General features: G+C 46.3%; 1 protein-coding gene across 3 annotated transcripts in view; it reads right to left on the bottom strand.

Moving 5' to 3' along the window:
- Positions 1-20,184, bottom strand: part of CLPB (ClpB family mitochondrial disaggregase) — a 74,711-nt gene that overhangs the window by 39,685 nt on the left and 14,842 nt on the right. For all 3 annotated transcript variants that reach the window (XR_015285169.1, XM_023944268.2, XM_023944276.2), the window contains exons 3-5: positions 19,072-19,158; positions 6,311-6,414; positions 2,039-2,167 (exon numbers count right to left, since the gene is read on the bottom strand). Coding sequence is in view for 2 of the 3 variants with exons in the window: in XM_023944268.2 (XP_023800036.2) it covers positions 2,039-2,167; positions 6,311-6,414; positions 19,072-19,158 (320 nt within the window). In the remaining variant the exon portion in view is untranslated. The remainder of the gene's footprint in view (positions 1-2,038; positions 2,168-6,310; positions 6,415-19,071; positions 19,159-20,184) is intronic.

Genomic DNA, 20,184 nt, shown 5'->3' with positions numbered 1-20,184 from the left:
CACAGCTTCCTGAGCAGCTGCCTGCTTTTTCAGCTCTCTTCCCTGCAAGGAAGCCTGCTGTTGCAGTAGAATTTCTTTCATTGGTTCCTTTGTTTTTGAGTTAATTTATGGACAAGAGCTGAAGTTTTGGTATGTGTAAAGCTCCCAGAGAAACACTGGCATGGAGTTTCACTCTTCTATTTGTGAAAGATAATAAGCACATAGTACAGATGAGTATCAAGGTTTAATGTTACCACATTTAATTTTCCTCATCCCATCTGGGGATGTTTAGCCATCACAGATGCTACTTTCTATTATCTTTTTAGCTGCTTTCTTAAGGAATGAGTCTTATGAGACCACAGCATACCATTACATACTTGTCTGCTTCCCTAGAATTAACTTCTGAGATGCCCACACCATGGTACTGAAATGTTGAAGACTACAACATTCCTAAAATCCTTGTAAAAATCAGCATCTGGCCAGACAGACCCAAGAGAGTCCATCTCTGGTAAGGCCAGGCTGGGACAGGTGGCCACTTTATATTCCACCTGGCAGAGGCTGCTGGCAGCATACACCTGAGGCAGGCACAGCACTGCTGTGGCTGGCTCATCTCCAGGTGACCTTGGGGACATCACAGGAGGAGAGCAGTTGAAATTGCTGGAGAAGAAGCAATGCTGGGGACAAAGAACATCAAATCTGGAGGAAAGCAGAACTATGGACCAGCTTGGTGGTCTGAGGAACAAGGTAAAAGCACTGTGAATGTGCAGGTATACACTCACCAGATGTCAGCTCTGGAGAACAGCACAAGAGTCACAAATATCATCCCAGAAGGAACAGCAGGAGGATACATATAAAAATCGTTGTCATGGCAGCACATTCCTATTCTGTTGGCTAAATGCATCTTCTCATTCTACTCCACCAGTGCTAATAAGCTTTTTCCCCATGAAGACAGCTGAGCACTGAACAGGTTGCCCAGGTGAGTATCCAAGAGATGACATTGAGGCAGGCTCCATGAGGAGAACGGCCCTGTGATTTAACCAGGAGGACTACTAACTGCATACACTAATTCCTAGCAATTCTCACCAGAGCTGCACTGTCCCAGTGTCCACCATTTCATCTGGGTACCAGCACCTATCCTGTGCCTTGTCTACAGAGCAGATCCATTCCTGGTATAGCAGGGACGCTTCCACCATTCCACAAAGGGGCATGAGGCATATGACAGATGTCCTGAGTAAATACTGCAAGAGGGGAATGAAAAAAATGCTGAGCAGGGACCAGTGGGGGCATGTGGGGCACCAAGTTCAGATATGGGGCTCCCAACATTAGAAGGGTGTGGAGCTGCTGGAGTGAGGACAGAGAAGGTCACAGAAGCTCTCCAAGGGCTGAAGTTCCTCTGGTCTGGAGACAGGCTGAGAGAGTGGGGGGTGTTCAGCCTGGAGAAGGCTCCAGGGAGACCTTAGAGCACCTGCAAGTGTCTAAAGAGCCTCCAAGAGACCTGGAGAGGGACTTTGGATGAGGGTCTGGAGTGACAGTACAAGGAGGAATGTCTTCACATTGACAGAGGGCAGGGTTGGACTGGATATTGGGAAGAAATTTTTCCTGTGAGGTGCCAAGGCCCTGGCACAGACTGCCCAGAGCAGCTGTGACTGCCCCATCCCTGGAAGTGTTCAAGGCCAGGTTGGATGCAGCTTGGAGCAACCTTGTCTAGTGAAAGGTGTCCCTACCCATGGTAGAGGGTTAGAACTGGATGATCTTAGAGGTTTGTTCCAACCCAAACCATTGTAGGATTCTATGATTCTCTGGCTGCTGAACTGTAGGAGGAAAGGGAAAACTCAATGACTAAGATGAGAAGAGACACCGAAAGCACATGGCGAAAAAAACCACTGGAAATGAATGGGAACACAGAAACTAAAAAGTAAAGAGATGAAAGCAAACAGCAAATCATACCAACTTGTGACAGTGACAGAGTGTGGCCTGTGTCTGAACTTGATAGCTCTGTGGGATGGGCTGACTCAGAAGTGCTCCTGGCCCATGAGCTGGGGAGAACTACAAAACTCACCTGCATCCAGTAGCAGTTTGACTGTCAGGTAGTCATCAGCCAGAACTGCGTAGTGTAGAGCTGTGCAGCCCTTGAAGTTGGCTCGGATGTTAAGACGGTTGTTGAACTCATCTTCCCGGGTGACAAGGACTGCAGGGGACAAAGAGTGAAAGCTCAGCTCATTGAGATAATTACAGAACTACTCACCTGGATGTGCAGCAGCAGCATGGACTCAACACCCCTCACCAGGCAAAAAACTTAAGGTCTTTGTGATCTTTTCCAAGACCACCAGGACCCCAGTGGGGATTTCTGGTGGCCACTATCCCCACTCCACTGAGCAGCAGTAGAGATAAGGACAACATGGTTTCCATGTATCCCAGTGACTGCCTACACAGCACCCAGGAAAGGGAGCAGGTGGGTGGAGAACACCTGACTGAAGACCTCAGCCTTTTTCCAGCCATTTATTGTAGGGTAACAGGAAGGCTTGACTTGGAAGGGACCTTAAAGCTCATCTGGCTCTATCCCCCTACCATGCACAGGAACACCTTCCACAAGATCAGATTGCTCCAAGCTCTGTCCAGCCTGGCCTTGAACATTTCCAGGGATGGGGCAGCCAGAGCTTCTCTGGGCAACCTGGGCCACGGCCTTGACACCCTCACAGGGCAGAATTTCTTCCCAATATCTAATCCAAATAATGATTTTAGCAAACAGGACAGGAAAGAATGCTGCCTCACTACAGCTTGACCTTCAAGCAAATTTGATTTTGGGAGTCTCCAGCACGTAAGCCCACGTGCCTCAGCAGAGCGTGGCTCTGCAGGAAGGGTCTGAAGCACCCCTGCTCTCCTGTAGCTGGTCTAAGGATCAGGCTTTAGAAAACCTGGATTTTAAACTCTTGCTCCAGCAAAAAAAAGAGAGAGTGACTTTTTACAGGGGCAGACAGTGACAGGAACAGTAAGAATGTCTTCAAATTGACAGTGAGCAGGGTAAGATTGAATATTGGGAAGAAATTCCTCCATGTGAGGATGGTGAGGCAATGGCACATCTTGCCCAAAGGAAGCCTCATAAATACCCTGCCCCACCACAGAGTACGAGTGATGCTGGGACTGGCATGTGCTGTCTCCACTCAAGTGAGCTCCACCCATCTGATGGGCCAAATTCTGCTCCTGGAGGTGAGTCCACCTCCCTGGTGAAAGGGTCTGTACCCAAAACTCAGCAGACACAGATTCAGGGACAGGGAGAGCTTCCACGTGCTCTGAGCACCTTACACTCTGCTATGGCAAAGCAATCAGAGCTGGAAAGAGGGTGGGCCACAGGGACTTCTTCACAGTCCCTCCTAAGAGCCATCAAAAGATTTCCAGGAGATTTGAAAAGTTCAGGAGAGAGAAACTCTGTGATGAATACCTGATGCTGTCTGAGCCCAGCATCTCCACTAATGAACCACAGTCCCTCCAGGAAGAACAATTAATGCCCTGGCTCCTTTCCTTCCCTGGGTCCTTTCTCCAAGCACACAGGGTGAGTATGTATATTTATTTATTTGTCGTCATTTCCTACCCAGGGAGGAGCAGGATAATGAACTGCGTGCGTCAGGGAAGATAAATCTGAGATACTAGGGAGCAGCACAGTAAAGAGATTAAAGTGTTATTATTGTTGGTTTTTTCCCCCATGGTCCATTGTGACAGCTTGGCCGTCATCTGTAAAAAATGTCTCTGAGAGAGATAATCATCGGAAACTCAATGAAGCGTCAGGGGAAGCCTCGTCCACCATCCATCACTGGGTGCCTGGAAATTTTCAGCCCTCTGTCTCCCTTCCTGCCATCCATATAAATGTCTGTAATATATTTTGTGCAGTGGTTGTGGAGCACACCCTCTTGATTTGGATGTTTTTATGAAAAAATATTTATACACGAAATATGTAAATGTCTAAAAAAAAAGGAAAAAACAAAGGCAGTTTCTCTCTCTCTCTTTTTAAAAACGCAACTGAATTTATTCTTTTTAATAAAACATGTCAACTGAAGAATTAATGCAACTTCTCATGGAGTGGCCTTATCTTTTCTTCACCCCAAAATATATAACATTAGAGAGGGATGAATGCAGACAAAAACAATTAACTTTCTTGGTTGATATACTTTATCTTAAATAAAGTCTATGTACATGCATTATGTATTGGCAATCTATTGCTCATTTTTTAATGTAGTTTCATACATTTTACATTCCCTGCTATAGGGATGTGATCTATGTATGCTCTCTCTCCTATGAAGAAGTAGGTCTGCTGCACGGGTGGGTCACAGTGAGGGATGAGAGCAGGGAGCTTTTAAAAATACACAATAACGCCCTGTCAAAGCTGTCGCCTCACTGTTCCATCTTCTTAACTCAACCTGTGCTTTATGAAAGGTTCAAATATTACACCTTCATTAGGCTTTCACAGAGCTTTTGCCTCTTAGCACTGAGTCAAAAGCACAGACAGGCCTGTGGATAAGTCACCCTGCCTCAACAGCATCCATGGTGTGGCTGCAGGATGAGGGAAGTGACTCTGCTGGGCACTGCTGAGGCCACACGTGGGCTCAGTTCTGGGTCCCTCACTCCAAGAAGGACATTGAGGCACCGGAGCATGTCCAGAGATGGGCAGCAGAGCTGTGGAATGGTGTGAGCGTAAGTCTGGTGAGAACTCGGGCTCACTCCAGGCTGAGCCCCCTCTGGCTGAGGGAGCTGAGAGGGCTCAGCCTGGAGAAAAGGAGGCTCAAGGGGGGACTTTCTCACTCTCCTCAACTCCCTGACAGGAGAGTCGAGCTAGGTGGGGGTCAGACTCTTCTCCCAAGGAATAAGGGACAGGACAAGAGGAAATGTCCTAAAGCTGTGCCAGGGGAGGTTCAGGATGAATACTGGGAAAAATATTTTCATGGAAAGGGATATTTAGCCCTGACTAACCTGTCTGCCCATCCCTGGAGGGCTTTAAAAGTCACGTGGATGTGGCACTTGGAGACATGGTTCAGTGGTGGCCTCAGCAGTGCTGGGAGAATGGTTGGACTCTGTGGTCTGGAAGGGCTTTTTCCAACCGATACGATTCCATGATTCCATTCTCTGACTCTATGACTCAGGCTCTGCAAACTGTGCTATGCAGACTGAGGCTCTGGACAAACGGTGTGGCTTCCTCCCATTTTCCACTTAGAGCAGCTGGGACAAAGTTTAACCTCCAAACAAGTCAGAGGACACAAAAGCAGCCACTACGGATGCAGCCATACCTGGGAATCCAAGTCCCAGTGGCTGGCTGGGCTCTGGCAGGGCAAGGGGGATGTATGGGAGACGTCCCATAGTCTGCCAGCTCAGAGGTGAGGTTGGCAGGCCAGCACAGTGCTTGGCTGAAATAGGGAAGGAAAGACAGGGACATTTCAGGGGGGTTGATTCCTACTATCATTTCTGCCAGCGTGGGGAACAGAAGAATCTCTGAACATGCAGCTGGCTGCACAGCTAGGCACCAGGAATCCAGATATATCCTGATAATCACAAACCAAAGAAAATTTTACCACCATTTATTGTCATAAAAGTGGAAACAATCTGGGAAATTTAAATAGGTCTGAATAAAGAAAGCAGGTATCTGAGAAACCTGGCATAATGGAAGGTTATCCATGCCATGGCAGGTGATAGGACTGGCTGGACTTTAAAGGTCCCTTTCTACCCAAACCATTCCATGATTCTATGATTCTGAGTCTGCATCAACATCCCAGTGATGAGGATAATGAAGGGGTGAGAGTGGAAACTGAGATCTGCCAAGAATGTCCATAATGAGATGACGTGACTCTGCAGAAAATGATCTTGTTTTCATGGAAAGACATCTAGGGTTGAGAGCTGGTACTGATGCCTGCCCAAACCCAACAGAAGTCACTGCAACCACTTGCATCATTCAGCTTTATTTCAATTGGCCAAGTCTGTCTGCATTTCGCAGCTCCTGGTAAGATCTAGATTAAGGCTGCTGGTGGAATACACTGCCCTGAACCCTTCCCCAAGATGTGTCTGCGTGTGAGTCAATGGAATGACATTCCTATCTATGACTTTGTATTATGCTCTGGTTATATTAAACCAGTTTATCTCTGGTAAATTGAAGGATTAGTTCTATATAATATCTACGCAAGGTTTCTTTCCTCTTCAGTCACACATTCACCAAAGTAGCATCAACTACTTTGCATTTAAATGGAAGAAGATGAAACAAGCTCTAAAAAAACCCCATGAGGTCAGATCAGGAAACAAAATTTTGGGACCTGAAAAGCAAATGTCGGAAGCTACACACAAACCATCTTACCTTCCAAGGAATGGAGGCCTTTTTCTTTGGCAATCTCATACACACTGCTGAAATCATCCCCAAGGTTTGGATCTGCATTAGCTGTGAGCAGAGCCTTTACCACACTGTCACAAAACAGAAGGAAAGTAAGGCAGAAGTAATAGATGAGGAATTGAAGCCCTTCAAAGACTAAGAAGTTCTCAGAAAGCCCTCTTCAAATATTCCCGAGAATGTTAACATTCCAGGGAAGTTAACCCACAACCATAACTGAACATTTCAACAAACAGAGCTCCACTAGAATATGCTAAAATGAATTAGATGGGGGAGGCACTGGAGGAAGGGGTGACACTGTACAGATATGCAATCCTTCTGAGGAGACATGCCCAGAACATGCTCCTAGCACAAGGCATACTCCTAGACACAGACCTGGGCTCCAAGGTCACCCCTGTCCCTGCAAAAAGGAAGATTATTTTAACACTCTGCAGATTAAGGGAAGCAAAACAACACTGCTTTTGGGAGGCAACTGCACAGCACCTGCAACTCTGACAGCACTAAAGGTGCTATCCTACCACAAGAAGTGCAAACAACTTTCACAGCAAGCAGTTCAGAGGCACTGAAGATGCTCCAAGGTCTGTAGCACCTCTGCTCTGGAAGACAGGCTGGGAGAGTTGGGGGTGTTCAGCTTGGAGAAGAGAAGGCTCCAGGGAAACCTTAGAGCCCCTTAGGGCCTAAAGGGGCTCCAAAAGTCCTGGGGAGAGACTTTGGGCAAGGGCCTGGAGTGACAAGACAACAGGAGTGGCTTCCCACTGACAGAGGGCAAGGTTAGGTAGGATATTGGGAAGAAAGTCTTGTCTGTGAGGGTGGTGATGCTCTGGCACAGGCTGCCAGAGAAGCTGTGGCTGTCCCATCCCTGGGAGTGTTCCAGGCCAGACTGAGGCTTATACAAATGGATCTAGGTGTCCCTGCCCACAGCAGGGGGTGGAATGACACGGTCTTTAAGGCCCACTCAGCCCAAACAATCCTGTGATTCTGTGATTCTATGACTAGAACTTTACAGTTCTTTTAGACACTGGAAGGGGCCCTAAGGTGTCCCTGAAGCCTTTCCTTTGCCAGGCTGAGCAACCCCAGCTCTCCCAGCCTGTCTCCAGAGCAGAGGTGCTACAGACCTTGGAGCATCTCCATGGTGTATACTGGACTCACTCCAGCAGCTTCCCATACTTCTGACATTGGACCCCAGAGCCAGATGCGGCTCTGCAGGTGGGGTCTCATCTGAGTGGAGCAGAGGGTCAGAAGCTCCTCCCTTGCCCTGCTGCCCGTGGAGCTGGGGATCAGTCCAGGACATGCTGGATTTTGGGCTGCAAATGTTGCACATTAGTAACATGCTGCAGCAGGACAGGACACACTGGATGCACTACCCAGGCAGTTTTGGTATGGAAGTCCTCATTCTCTGCTTCTCAATCCAAACAATCATCAGGCCAGAATTAGATTTCTCACTCCTTCTGAAAGCAACTTGAAGCCAGTTAATTCTTAATTTTTTTTCCAGCGTGCAGGCTTCCCATGACAACTAGACAGTAACTCATTTGTTAGCATTCATCACCAGTGACATGGCTGACAGGCTGACAGCAATGTGCACCACAGCCTGACATGTACCTGCAGGCTGTGGCTTGTCAAGTCACATCTGGAATTTAACTTAAGCTCCTCTTCCATTTACCCTATAAATGCATTAGCAGAATCAAAGGTGGTTATTTTATTATTTGAGCATGGTATAAGAGAGGCCAGCTCCTTACCAGCACTGGTGCACTCCTCACCATAGGCAGAGTCACCTCTAGTGAGCACAGCACCAGGACTGGGGGCAGGAGATAGAATTGTGGAATTGTTTAGGTTGGAAAAAACCCTCTAAGACCATCGAGTCCAACTGTTCCCCCAGCACTGTTAAACTCACTGACACCCAGAAAACAGAATAGATTTTCCCAACAATATTAGAGTGAATATAAAAGCAAATCTTTACTTGAAAGCTTTCAGGTACACGGTGTGGCAAAAAATTGTATGTGATATAGTAATTCTACAATTTTTTAAGGTTAGTTGATTAGTACACTTATCATATACTGTCCAATTAAAAGGTTAGTTGTTTAGGTAATATTTCCTGGGGTCTTGCTCCACTGGAAGCAGTCCAGAGGTTTCTTCTGCCCCACTTTTATTACATCTGGCTCAGATTCTGGTTGGAAAAAAGAATGTCCTGGTAGCTGGTTCTCTTCTTGGAATAAGACTAAACAATACTTAGGAATGTGTTTATAACATTAGCTTATTGTTCCTAAATGTAGGAAAGAAAGGTAAGAGAAGTACTAGAAGCTACGTCTATCCTTTAGCAATCTACAAAGCTATAAATATATGAAAAATATAAAAAAGCTAAACATCTTAGGTATCATTTCCTCCTAAACTACATCCCCATGTCAAACATCCAAATATTTTTATACCCTCCAGGAATGGGAACTCCACCACTCCCCTGGGCAGGCTGTACCAGAGCTGGACAACCCTTTTGGGGAAGAATTTTTCCCAATACCCAACCTAAACTTCCCTTGGTGCAACCTGAGGCTGTTTCCTCTTGTCCTGTCACTTGTTACCTGGGAGAAGAGACTGACTCCCACCTGGCTCCACTCTCAGGCAATCCCTGTGAGCATACAGAGCTCATTTACATCTGTATTCCATTTATAGCCATATTTCATTTACATCCACATTTCAACAATGTCATTTGTTCTATAAGATTTAGGTTAACAGTTTCTGGCTCTTATTCTGCAAACAGCAATTTCCAATTATGACCCTTCCCCTTTTCAGTCATCAGAAGCATGGTACAATGCACAGGTTCTTGAGTGGATTGAGTTGCACAGCCATGATCATGTTAAGATACCTTATAGCTTAGAACAGGCACTAAGGATGGGCATCACAAAAACCTGGAATGCTTTGGGTTAGACAGGAACCTTAAAGCTCATCTCATTTTGATCCCCTGCTATGGGCAGGGACACCTTCCACTAGACTTGATTGCTCCAAGCTCCATCCCATCAAGCCTGGAACACTTCCAGGAATGGAGCGGTCACAGCTTCTCTGAGCAACCTGTGCCAGGGCCTTACCATATTCACAAGGATGAATTTCTTCCCAATATTCCATATAACTCTGTCCTCTGCCAGTGGGAAGCCACTCCCCCTTGTCCTATCACTCCAGGCCCTTGTCCAAAGTCCCTCTCCAGGTCTCTTGGAGTCAATTTAGACACTGGCAGGGGCTGAAAGGTCTCCCTGGAGCCTCCTCTTCCTCAGGCTGAACAGCCCCACCTCTCTCAACCTCTCTCCAGCCCCTGGAGCATCTCCATGGCCTCCTGTGTATTTGTTCAAACAGGTTGACATCTTAATGGTAGATCACCTCATCTACTTTCAGACATCAGCATATGGAAACCATAAAGCCCAGAGCAGCCTCTCATCCCAGGTGTTCTCAATCTCTGCCACACAAATCTCTTCAATGAGCCTGAGTTTTCCCACAGTTCACTAAGTAGCTTTGATCTTGTTTGAAGGGTTGGTGCGTGACATAACCCATGATCTTCAGTACAGCTCCAGTGAGACATAACTTCTCTGTCTCATCCTCAGGCCTCTATGGTGGTGCAACCCCTGCCCCACTCCCAGGCCATACTATGATCTGAGAATGGACAATGTGATGCCAGAGAAAAGACACTGATCCAAATACCTGCTCCGTGTTGAGAAGAGACATGTTTACATGTCTTTGTCTATATTGTCTTGCTACACTGCTCCTTAAGGCCATGTCAGTGAGGACATCCCATTTAGGAGTGCCACAATAAGTCTATAGATCCTTCTGGACTACCTTAGGAGCACTGATAAGGCACAGGGCACAAAATGTATCCTGGAACTCCTTCAGCACCTCTAGGAAGGGCTGCTCAACATGCCTAGCTCTACTCTCACCTCTGCTGCAGAACTCAGACCTTTACCACTGCCCTCTGTGGTGGCAGCAAAATTCAAAGCAAGGAAGCCATCTGGCTGCAAGAAAAGCCTTGTGAGGCCAAGTGTGTGTGTGTGGCCTTGGACATCCAGAATGGATGTAGTCACAGGCCACCAGCCCAGGCTCTCCCACCTCTGATCATTAAGTAGGTCAGACCTACCCTTGGCATCTGTCTGGCACTGTGCCATCTGTCAAAGGCTGTGGAACAGAGGGAGATGCACCACATCCAGTCTTTCTAGTTGGGAAAGCTCTAGCACAGGCCACTGATCTGTGTAAAGTTCTTCTGGAAGATCCAGTGCTGGACTCCTCTGGAAATATCCTGCACCTCCAGTACTTGGTGCTACTGTGGTCAACCCAGTCATCAAGATAACTTCACCAAAGACCTTGAAGAGGAGGTCTCCCATGAAATCAGGAGGCGCAGGATGGAAAATGGTAGGGCAGGTTCTGTCTTGTTGTTTTATGGGATCTGTATTGACAACCTCCATGTTGCTAGAAATGAACATCTACCTACTGAACAGAAACCATCACAGAATCATGGAATCATGGCTTTTAAATCCCTCCAGGGAAGGGGCCTCCACCACTGCCCTGGGCAGCCTGTGACAGGGCTGGACAACTCCTTCAGGCAAGAAATTATGTGCTGCAATTAAGCCTTTGATGATCTTGTCCTAGCAGCTGACTTACTGTGATCCTTGCAATCAGGGCTTCCAGCACCCCCACCAGGCAGCTGAGCCTCATGGATCATTCAAGTCCTTGGAAGTACAGCTTCTGATATGGTCAAACCACCCTTCTGGGACACCACTCTCATGGATATCACCACCAAAGAGATCCCTCTACTTCAGTTCTAGTTTATAGGCTATGATATACCTTCCAGTCCCTGAATCGGTCTCATTTTAAGGGAAATGATCCTAATTCCCAGTGTAGGACTTCAATCCAAAACATTGTGGCCCATGATTGAGCTACAGGTACTGAGTGAGTCATATGGCAAAACAGGATGACTTATCATTTTCTTGATAACTCTATCCATCTGCCTCTCCTGCCCTCAGTGACTACATTGAAATGAATGTTCTTCCCAGGCACTCCATCAGATGCTACCTCTATGTGCTCTCAGATACTCAGGAAGCTTTGTGCTTTTCATCCACTGCCTACAGGTTCAGCATTCTTCTCTGGGAAGTGACCTTCTGTGAGAAGTTGAGCAGAGGACCATAACTGCTAGATGCAAGGTGGTCTGAGAGCAACCTAACAGGTGGTAGCAGCAGAACTGCTCTACTGTCTCTGCACCATATTCCCTGTGGTAAGAAACATCTCCATAGCTCTTACGATGGCCTAGAGGCTCAAGTTTAATAATAAACACTGATATCATCACTTCCTGGCAAAATCTGCTGCGCCAAAATCCTGTCACTAGTCTAATAAGAACACATCACACATCCAGCCTTCCATCTTTCAATCTCATCTCCTGCTTTTGGGATGTGCTGACCCCTCCAGGCACTTGTCCATCAGCCAGACTCCTGGAGTCACAGCTATTGATTGTACCTATCCAACTCGCAGGTAATGGGGCATTTAAGCAAATTACCCTGAAGGAAAGGTAACAGCACCATGAAAATGTAAAGAAACTGTACTCGGTAATGCAAAGCATATGAATGTTCCTGGAAAAAAGGAAGTGACTTGCAAAATCAGGTGATTAAAGGGGCTCCAAGGGAGCTGGAGAGAGACTTTGGACAAGACCCTGGAGTGACAGGACAAAGGGGAATGACTTCAAAGTGACAGAGGGCAGGGTTAGATGGGATATAGGGAAGAAATTCTTCCCTGTGAGGGCGATGAGGCTCTGGTACAGGTTGCCTACAGAAGCTGTGACTGCCCCATCCCTGCAAGTGTTTGAGGCTTGGTTGGATGGATCTTAGAGCAGCTAGGTCTAGTGGAAGGCGTCCCTGCCCATGGCAGGGGGGTTGGAAAGAAATGAGCTTTAAGGCTCTTCCAAACCCAAACTCATCATGAGTGAGTTTCAAATGAGGGATTCTCTGGCACCTACACTTTTTGTGTTCCTCCTCTTGCTGTGAGGCACTGGGGCAGAACAACACCCCACGCTGGATCCTAGCAGGAGTGGAATGCCACTGTCCAGCTGGGCTGCTCCAGCTTCCCTCTATAACTCACCTGTGCTCAACAGCCTCAACAAGCTGAGTTTTAATTTGCTGATCAAGTTTTGATTGGATTAGAGGTAGAGCCTATTCATCAGCATAAATATAAATCTAAATTGACCCTGGTTATGACTCAGAGGGCAATGCTGAGCTAGAGTTGGCTGGGCAGTTCAATCGATTGGGGAAAGTGCTTTCTGCTTGTAATGGCTGGCCTAACATATTGTTCAATAAATAAATACATATACACGATACAGGGGTGGGGAAATCAATGGTGAGATGGTGGGAGGTGACTGGGGCTGCATCAAGAGAGACGTTGTGCCTGGACCAAAGCGTCGACAGCTGGGGCTGGTGAACCAAGAAGCCTGGTGATCCCCATGAGCGTGTGTTATCAGCACAATGCAAACGTCTGGGCGGGTTTGGATACGCGGCTGCCCTGAGCTTTGGCAGGAGCCACATGTCCTGCCTGGACACAAAGATCCTTGTGTGGTTATATCTTAATTGTGTAAAACTCAGCTCAGCAGGAAGGCTGGCAGGAACTGTTTCTCAGATGAGGCTAAATGTGGATGTGTGCCTTCCCAGGAGCAAGTTTACATCTACCTATGGCACAGAAAGCCAGGCAGCCGCAGCAATCCCTCACACAGTGATGTATTATTATTATTAACCCAAATGAAAATAACCAACTCCTCAAAAAGGGATAAAACGGGATTATGGAATCTGAAACATGGAAAAAAATAAATCTTGAAGGGTAGTAATTGTTGTATTGTTCAGTTTTCTTTAAGAGTGTGACATGGGTGAATCATCTTTCAGAGGTACGGTGAAGGCACACAAGGGAGTTGAGGAGTGTTAGAAGCCCTGCTCTGTGCCTGGAACAGCAAGAAAATGTGAAAAGAAGCCATTTCTGTGGCTTGCAGAGGTGCAGGAACCTGCTAAATTGACAGTATCACATTGTGCCTGAGTTGCAAGACATCAGATGGTGTTCCTCCCTGAAAAGAGGGGTGTTCATGCCCAGGGGTCTGAGACAGGGGCACTGCCAAGGCAGAGGCATGAGTTAACAGCTGCAGGAACAGCAATTCATCAAAAACACCCAGAAAAGGAGTGGTTGAAAGCCAGTGCTCCAGTTTGTAGGACCAGCCTCCTCAAATGTTCTGTCATCACAGCTGAAACCCATGCCTAGCTCCTCAGATCTCTGACAGGTGATGCATTGGGCCATACCTTCTTCCAAAGGTACTCCCAGCTCCACTGCAGACAGCTCTGAATGACTTGCCTAAAGTGAAAGCAGTGAAAAAAATCCCGTGGAACAGATGTATGGACCTAATATAGATAACAAGACTGCACCAGTTCATCATGTCACTGCCTGTAGACAGTGAACTGCTCCACATCACTCACCCTTCTCCAATCTCAGAACAAACCCACTAGAATATCACTATGTATGAGGAATTGTCATTACCAATATAAAACAGTCACATAGCATCTTCAATGCACATGTGGACAAGGCACAGTTCCCAGCAATGTACATGGAGGCAAAGAACAAACTCCTCTCCCTAAGGAGGGTTGGAGGAGTGTCCTGATGGGACACTTGTGGCTGGATTCTCTTCCCCCTTGGACTGAGACTGATGAGAGGGAGGCAGTTTTCTCTCATTTGGACTTGGTTATTTATTCTTCTCTTATCTATTTTACATACATACAAGGTTCAAGGAGCTATATGCACTAAGATAGAAAGGTGCAAAATGGCTAACAAAGAACTTTTTCAAGGTCTTTTATATGTCTATTTATCCAATTAACAAATGCCAAGTCAATTATTTTTCTTAGTGACCCAATGACCCAACACCTGTGTGCTGCACTGTGGCATTCTCTATACAATCACTTACTACTACCCAAAAACCTCTAGTAAGAAGAAGATGAAGAAGAAAGAAGAAGGAAGAAGAGACAACACCCTAAATCTTCCATCATGTCTTTTGTTCTCTAAACTAGCTTAAACCTTAGACTTCAACTTTGTCACCTAGTGACTTAAGAAAACTCTCTAATTTACACACTCACACTCTTAGTTTTTCTATTTAACAGTTGTTTTCATGGTTTTATATAAAATTTGGTGCTTTCTTGGATGTCAGAGCCAGGTATCAAAGATAAGGGCACATACTCTGTGCCTCTGACTCCAACAGAGAAGGGCGAGGGATAAGATGAAGCCACATTGGGCCAAGCCCTACTAGTTCTGGTTCCATGGTAGAACCTCTGACCCACAGATCGTTTGATCTACACAGAAAGGCAGAGAAGGAAAAGGAGAGCTGAGGCTCAGGGAAGAGTCACCTGACATGGATCATTCATGAAGAAAGGTGTTGAGAAGCAAAGGTTAAGAAACTCAAAGAGATGCAGACCCAAAGAGGAAGGTAGAAGAAGAAGAAAGGGTGTGTAGAAAGCCAAAGCTGCAAAAAGAAAATGAAGATGAGTAGATGATGTGGGGAAGAGTCAAGAGGAATTTGGAGGCTGAAGTCCCCAGTGAATCAGAAAGACAAAGCTAAACATGGTGTGACAGTGTGCTTTCACAAACCCAAGCCCTGGGCTGATCCCACAGCATGGGCAGCAGCGATGGGGAAATTCTGACTCTCTGCTCCTCTGCACCTGCAGTGCTGGCTCCAGCTCTGGGCCACCCAAAATCAGAACAATGTGGAGCTACTGGAGTGAGTCCAGAGGGGGACAAAATTATGCTCTGAGGGCTGGAGCACTTCTGCCCAATTAAAACATGGGTATTGCTGCTGTTGCTACTTTGAAAGCCATTATGGACACTTGCACAGGCTTGAACTGCACTTGAACTGGATTCTGAGAAAGGAATCCCTATGAATGCAACCAGGTGCTCCTCCCCACCACCTGAGCCATGAAGAAAACTTTGGAAGCCCTAATCTCGTAGAATCACAGAACCATTTAGGTTGGAAAATCCCTCTGAGATAATTGAGTCCAACTATTCTCCCAGTACTACCAAGGTCACCACTAAACTTTGTCCACGAGTGCTACATCCATATGACTTTTAGATCCCCCCAGGGACGGTGACCCCATCACTGGCCTGGACAGTCTCTTCCAGGGCTTGACAATATTTTCAGGTTTGGAATTTTCCCTAATAGCCAACCTCAAGCTCCCATGGCACAATTTGAGGCTGTTTCCTTTTTTCCCCGTCCCTTGTTACCTGGAAGAAGAGACTGACCCACATCTGGCTCCACCCTCCTGTCAGGGAGTTTTACAGAGTGAGAAGGCTGCCCTGAGCCTCCTTTTCTCCAGGCTGAGGCTCCCAGCTTCCTCAGCCACTCCACATCAGATTCATACTCATGCTCCAGCTTCAGAATTGCTGCTCAGGAGTTGTGCCAATGTGGTTGAATGGGAGCAGAAGCAGGTTCCAGTGATTTTTAGAACTACTCAAACTTATCCCATGGAGACTCAGACTTTCCATGCTGCTCTGTGTCTTAGTCTTCCCTACCACACAAGTAGTTCTCTACCTCAGAGGAGGCTGAGAAGATGACTTGATATTTCACCATCACTTTATTTCTGTGGAAATGATAAAAGCCGTAGTAGCTGATAACTGGATTTAACAAAAGTCACTATGCTACAAAATACAGACATACAGCTAAAGTCCTACCTGCTTTGGGGTTTCATTTATGATAGCTTGATTGCTTATTTTAACAAATGCACAAACCTCACAGAGCTCTGAGTATGCATTTAATTAAAGCTTAAATACTAAAAATATGCCAATGCTATGGTAATTCCTGCAGCAATGGGAATTACAGCAGAAAACCTTCGTTTGCTGCTGTAAACATTGTCACAGCTGATGTGTCTTTAGCCCACGACCCAGTGACAACCTGTATCATCATGGAGCCAAAGAATTTGGATGTTGACTCTGTGTCATGTAAGAAAGGAACCCTAAATGTCTGTCTCCACTAGAGACTCCCCTCACAACTCTATCTCCCCTCCCAGGCAGACACCAGTCTCCTCTTGGAGACTATCCAAGATAGTCTATCCATGGGAATATTGCAGAATGCTTCTTAATGCCTCCCCACATTTTTGATACAAGACATTTCCAAGAGGAAGATGATCACTGTTTTGCTGTAAAAAGAAAAGATGGACCCCAAACTTGCCTTCCAGCACACTGGATTTCATCTTAGTAGTGTGATGGCAACTGACAGAAATCATTAAAGCAGTGCCTCTGGAATTAAATTAAACAGATGGACTGGGGCTGTCTAATTGGAAGAGAGAGGGCTGTGGAAATAGGGAAACATGACAAAGCTAAAGGACAGGTCACAGAAATCTCCAGCACACAATGGAGACTGAAAACGTTGTTCTGCTCTGGAAAACACCTTTGGAAAAGCAGTAATCTGAGGATGAAGGCTTCCTTTTTCTTAGCTGAAAACACTCATTTCAGTTCTCAGCAACCCAGCCCTTCAAAACCATGCTGAGGAACCTGTGCAGGTATCAGCAGCCATGAAAGAGGAACTGGTGAGAGAGCCAGTAAGTTAAACATTGGAATGACCTTGATCTTTTTGCAGGCAAACAGTACCTGCAGGTCCTGCTCAGCTGGCTGCACCTCAGCCATCTCTGAGCTAGGGACAGCCCAGCTTACCTCTCCAGAGGCTGCTGGTCTGAGGGGCTGAGGATCAAAAGTTGTAACAATTTCAAATCCATCACATCGGGTGGATTACACAAGCAATTGGACCAGGGTGGGGATGGCTTCACACTGTCAGAGGGCAGGGTTAAAAAGGGAAGCAATTCTACATTGGGAGGGTGGTGAGGCCCAGGCACAGGCTGCCCAGAGAAGCTGTGGCAGCCCCATCCCTGAAAATGTTCAAGGCTGGGTTGGATGGGGCTTGGAGCAACCTGGTCCAAGGTTGGAAGGTGTCCCTGCTCAGAGCAGAGGGGTGGAAGTGGATGATCTTCAAGGTCCCTTCCAACCTGTGATTCTGAGATCAGTTGATGTGTCTGGAGAAAGCAGATTTAGAGCATAACCTTTTACAGAGGGAACACACTCTACAAACGAAACCATCCTGCATCCTTGTGCCTCTGACTCCTCCCTTCCCCATACACCCTGGCCACATCATCTAGTTTCAGATCCACAGTTCACCCTGTGGACTAGGTCCTTTAGGAAACAATTTGTAAGGAATTTCAAACTCTCTGTGGGTCATGTACCAGCTCAATGCATTTCCCACTCTGCACTGTGAACATTACAATTGTAGAAAGAGGACCAAGGGCCAAAACTTGTCTAGCACAATGCCGGAGCTGTTACATATGGAATGCGTCTGTCTGCATTTATCTTTACCTCCAGAAAGGATAGAATCAGTCATAAAGGTGGGAAAAAACCTTTAAGATCATCAAGTCTAACAGTATCTAACTACTCTTCTGCTATATGGAGACAAGTTCCACTAAGCTTCAGGTATTCAAGGTCTTCTTAATTTTCACTTTAAGTCAGTATGCATCTAAAATTTGGGAAAAAATAAACAGAATTTGCCCAACACAGCCAAGCCCTTTTTTCTTTTGGCCAGGTACACAACAAAGACAGATGTGGTGATGGCTCTGCCCTCTCAGCAGGGACCAGCCCGGGGTCCACACATTTTTTTACTGTCAAGATGTTTTCATTAGCATTTCCACTTGATTTTAGGCCTGATTTTAGGTAATTATTGTCCCATGAACAGTCTTTCTCCCTGTCTCCCCTTAGCCTTTGCAACTCGGGAAGTCCTGTTCTGCTTCACCAGTCACTTGGAATGGTAAACAGTCGTCACACTCTGCTGCTGACCATTGTCCACTGGGAAAGGTGGGAGGCTCCCAAGCCCATCCCTTCGTGGACAGGCAAATAACAGGGCCCGTTGCTGCTCGGACATCAAAGTTAAACAAACATTTGCAAGCCCCCACCTCTGGGCCTGTTTTAAGGAGCTCCCTGAGGAGGTCACGACTTTCAGCTTGTCATAGCACACATCAAAGTTTGCACCACACACGAACTCAGCACATGGACTGGAATAGTGTCACCCGAGAGCGGATATTCAGCCATTGTGCACTGCTTTAATCCTGTGTTTTCCCAAGTAATTAAGCTTTTTTGCTTATGAACTTGTGACTAAGTAAAGCATCCCTGAGAGGTTGTAACATCAAAGCTCATTCTCCCGTCTGTCCCACATTTTCCAAAATTGGATTTCTTTTTTTCTTTTTTTTTTCCTTAAATAAAAAAAAATCTAATTGAATTTAGTTGTAGACTGAATATATTTAGGAGTGTCTTTAAAAGGTTACAAGAAGCCAGAGTGATCATCATGGGAACTGTGGAGCAAGGGCACAGCATTCAACCCCAGCTACAGCCTCACTAGTGAGAAGGGATGGGAGAGCTCTTATGGGAGTGATTTTGGCTGGTGGGGTACTCACCACAATGACATCACACAAGTATGGGCTCATCCATGGGCAAAACCTGAGAGCTGCTGTGGAACGGCACCATCAGTTCAGCTGTAACATCTGTAGGACTGGGGAGCAGCCTGCCCTGATCTGTCACACCACGTACTGGGCATAAGGTGAGTGACAAGCTCACTTACGTTAAGCTCCACAGCACATCGCAAACTTTATGGGAACTCTCTACAGAGCTCAGTATGGCTTTAGGAAAAAGCAGAAGTGAGTCACCACGATGTGACATGCACATACCTGGAGTTTCTGCTGATGGCTGCCACCATGAGAGCTGTCCAGCCAAGCTTGTGCCTTGCGTTCACATCTGCGCCTTCTTCCAACAACCTGGGGAAGGAAGAGATATGGTCAGGAAACAGACATGAAGAGAGCACCCAAGCATCCCCGAGCTAATGAGGGAACACAGAATGTTTTACTGTGCAGGCAGCTGTTCCTGCACAGAAGACCCAACATAAAATTGATTCAATACAGTTCTCAAAGGTGACCAAACTTAAACAAACATCCAGGTGATGGACATCCCACTCCCTTCAAAGGCTGCAAAGCCAACATCTTGTTTTCTGTGTTGTTTGTTTATTTATTCTGTTCAGTCAAATTCCCAAAGAACCAATCAGCAGCAAAACTGACAAACCCAAATTCCAATGACATTTGAATCCTTTGGCTGCAAAGCACCCATTAAGCTTCAGAAGCAGTTCAGTGTACCTCCAAAGCCCATGCGATCTGCAGATACTTTGCAGTTTTCTCATACAGCATAAGAACAAATAAGACAACCCCCAAAAATAGTAGAAACCAAACTATCCTCATGTCTCCAAAATTTTCTCAGCTTTTTCAAGATAATGGCAAGGGACAGGTTCTTGCAGCAGATACTTTCTGCTAAACCGGATAGTATGGAATGATAGTTCTCTCCACACCACGAAGAAGAAGGGAAGTTCAGAACTGAGACACAAATTTTACAGTGCTCAAGTTAAATGAGATAAACTCTAAACCCTGCATGTTCAAGTCATAGAATCATAGAAAGATTCACAAAAGGGTTTGTGCTAGAAGGGACCTTGCAGACCATCTTGTTCCATCCCCTCTGCCAAAGGCATGGACACCTTCTGCTAGAACTGGTTGCTCCAAGCCCCATTCAAGCTGCCTTGGACACTTGCAGGGATGGGGCTGCCACAGCTCCTCTGAGCAACCTGTGCTAGGGCCTTACAACCCTCTCAAGGAAGAACTTCTTTGCCATATCTAATCTAGATCTTTCCTCTGCCAGTTTGAAGCCATTTCCCATTGTCCTGCCACTGTCTGCCTGTATAAAAGGTCCTTCTACACAGCCAAATCCATGATTACAAATCCATTTTTCTTGCAGGAGCA

The sequence above is a fragment of the Cyanistes caeruleus genome, chromosome 3 (assembly GCF_971803275.1).
Source record: "Cyanistes caeruleus chromosome 3, bCyaCae1.hap1.1, whole genome shotgun sequence".
Lineage (NCBI taxonomy): Eukaryota > Metazoa > Chordata > Aves > Passeriformes > Paridae > Cyanistes > Cyanistes caeruleus.
This window is presented reverse-complemented; position numbering and strand designations above follow the sequence as displayed.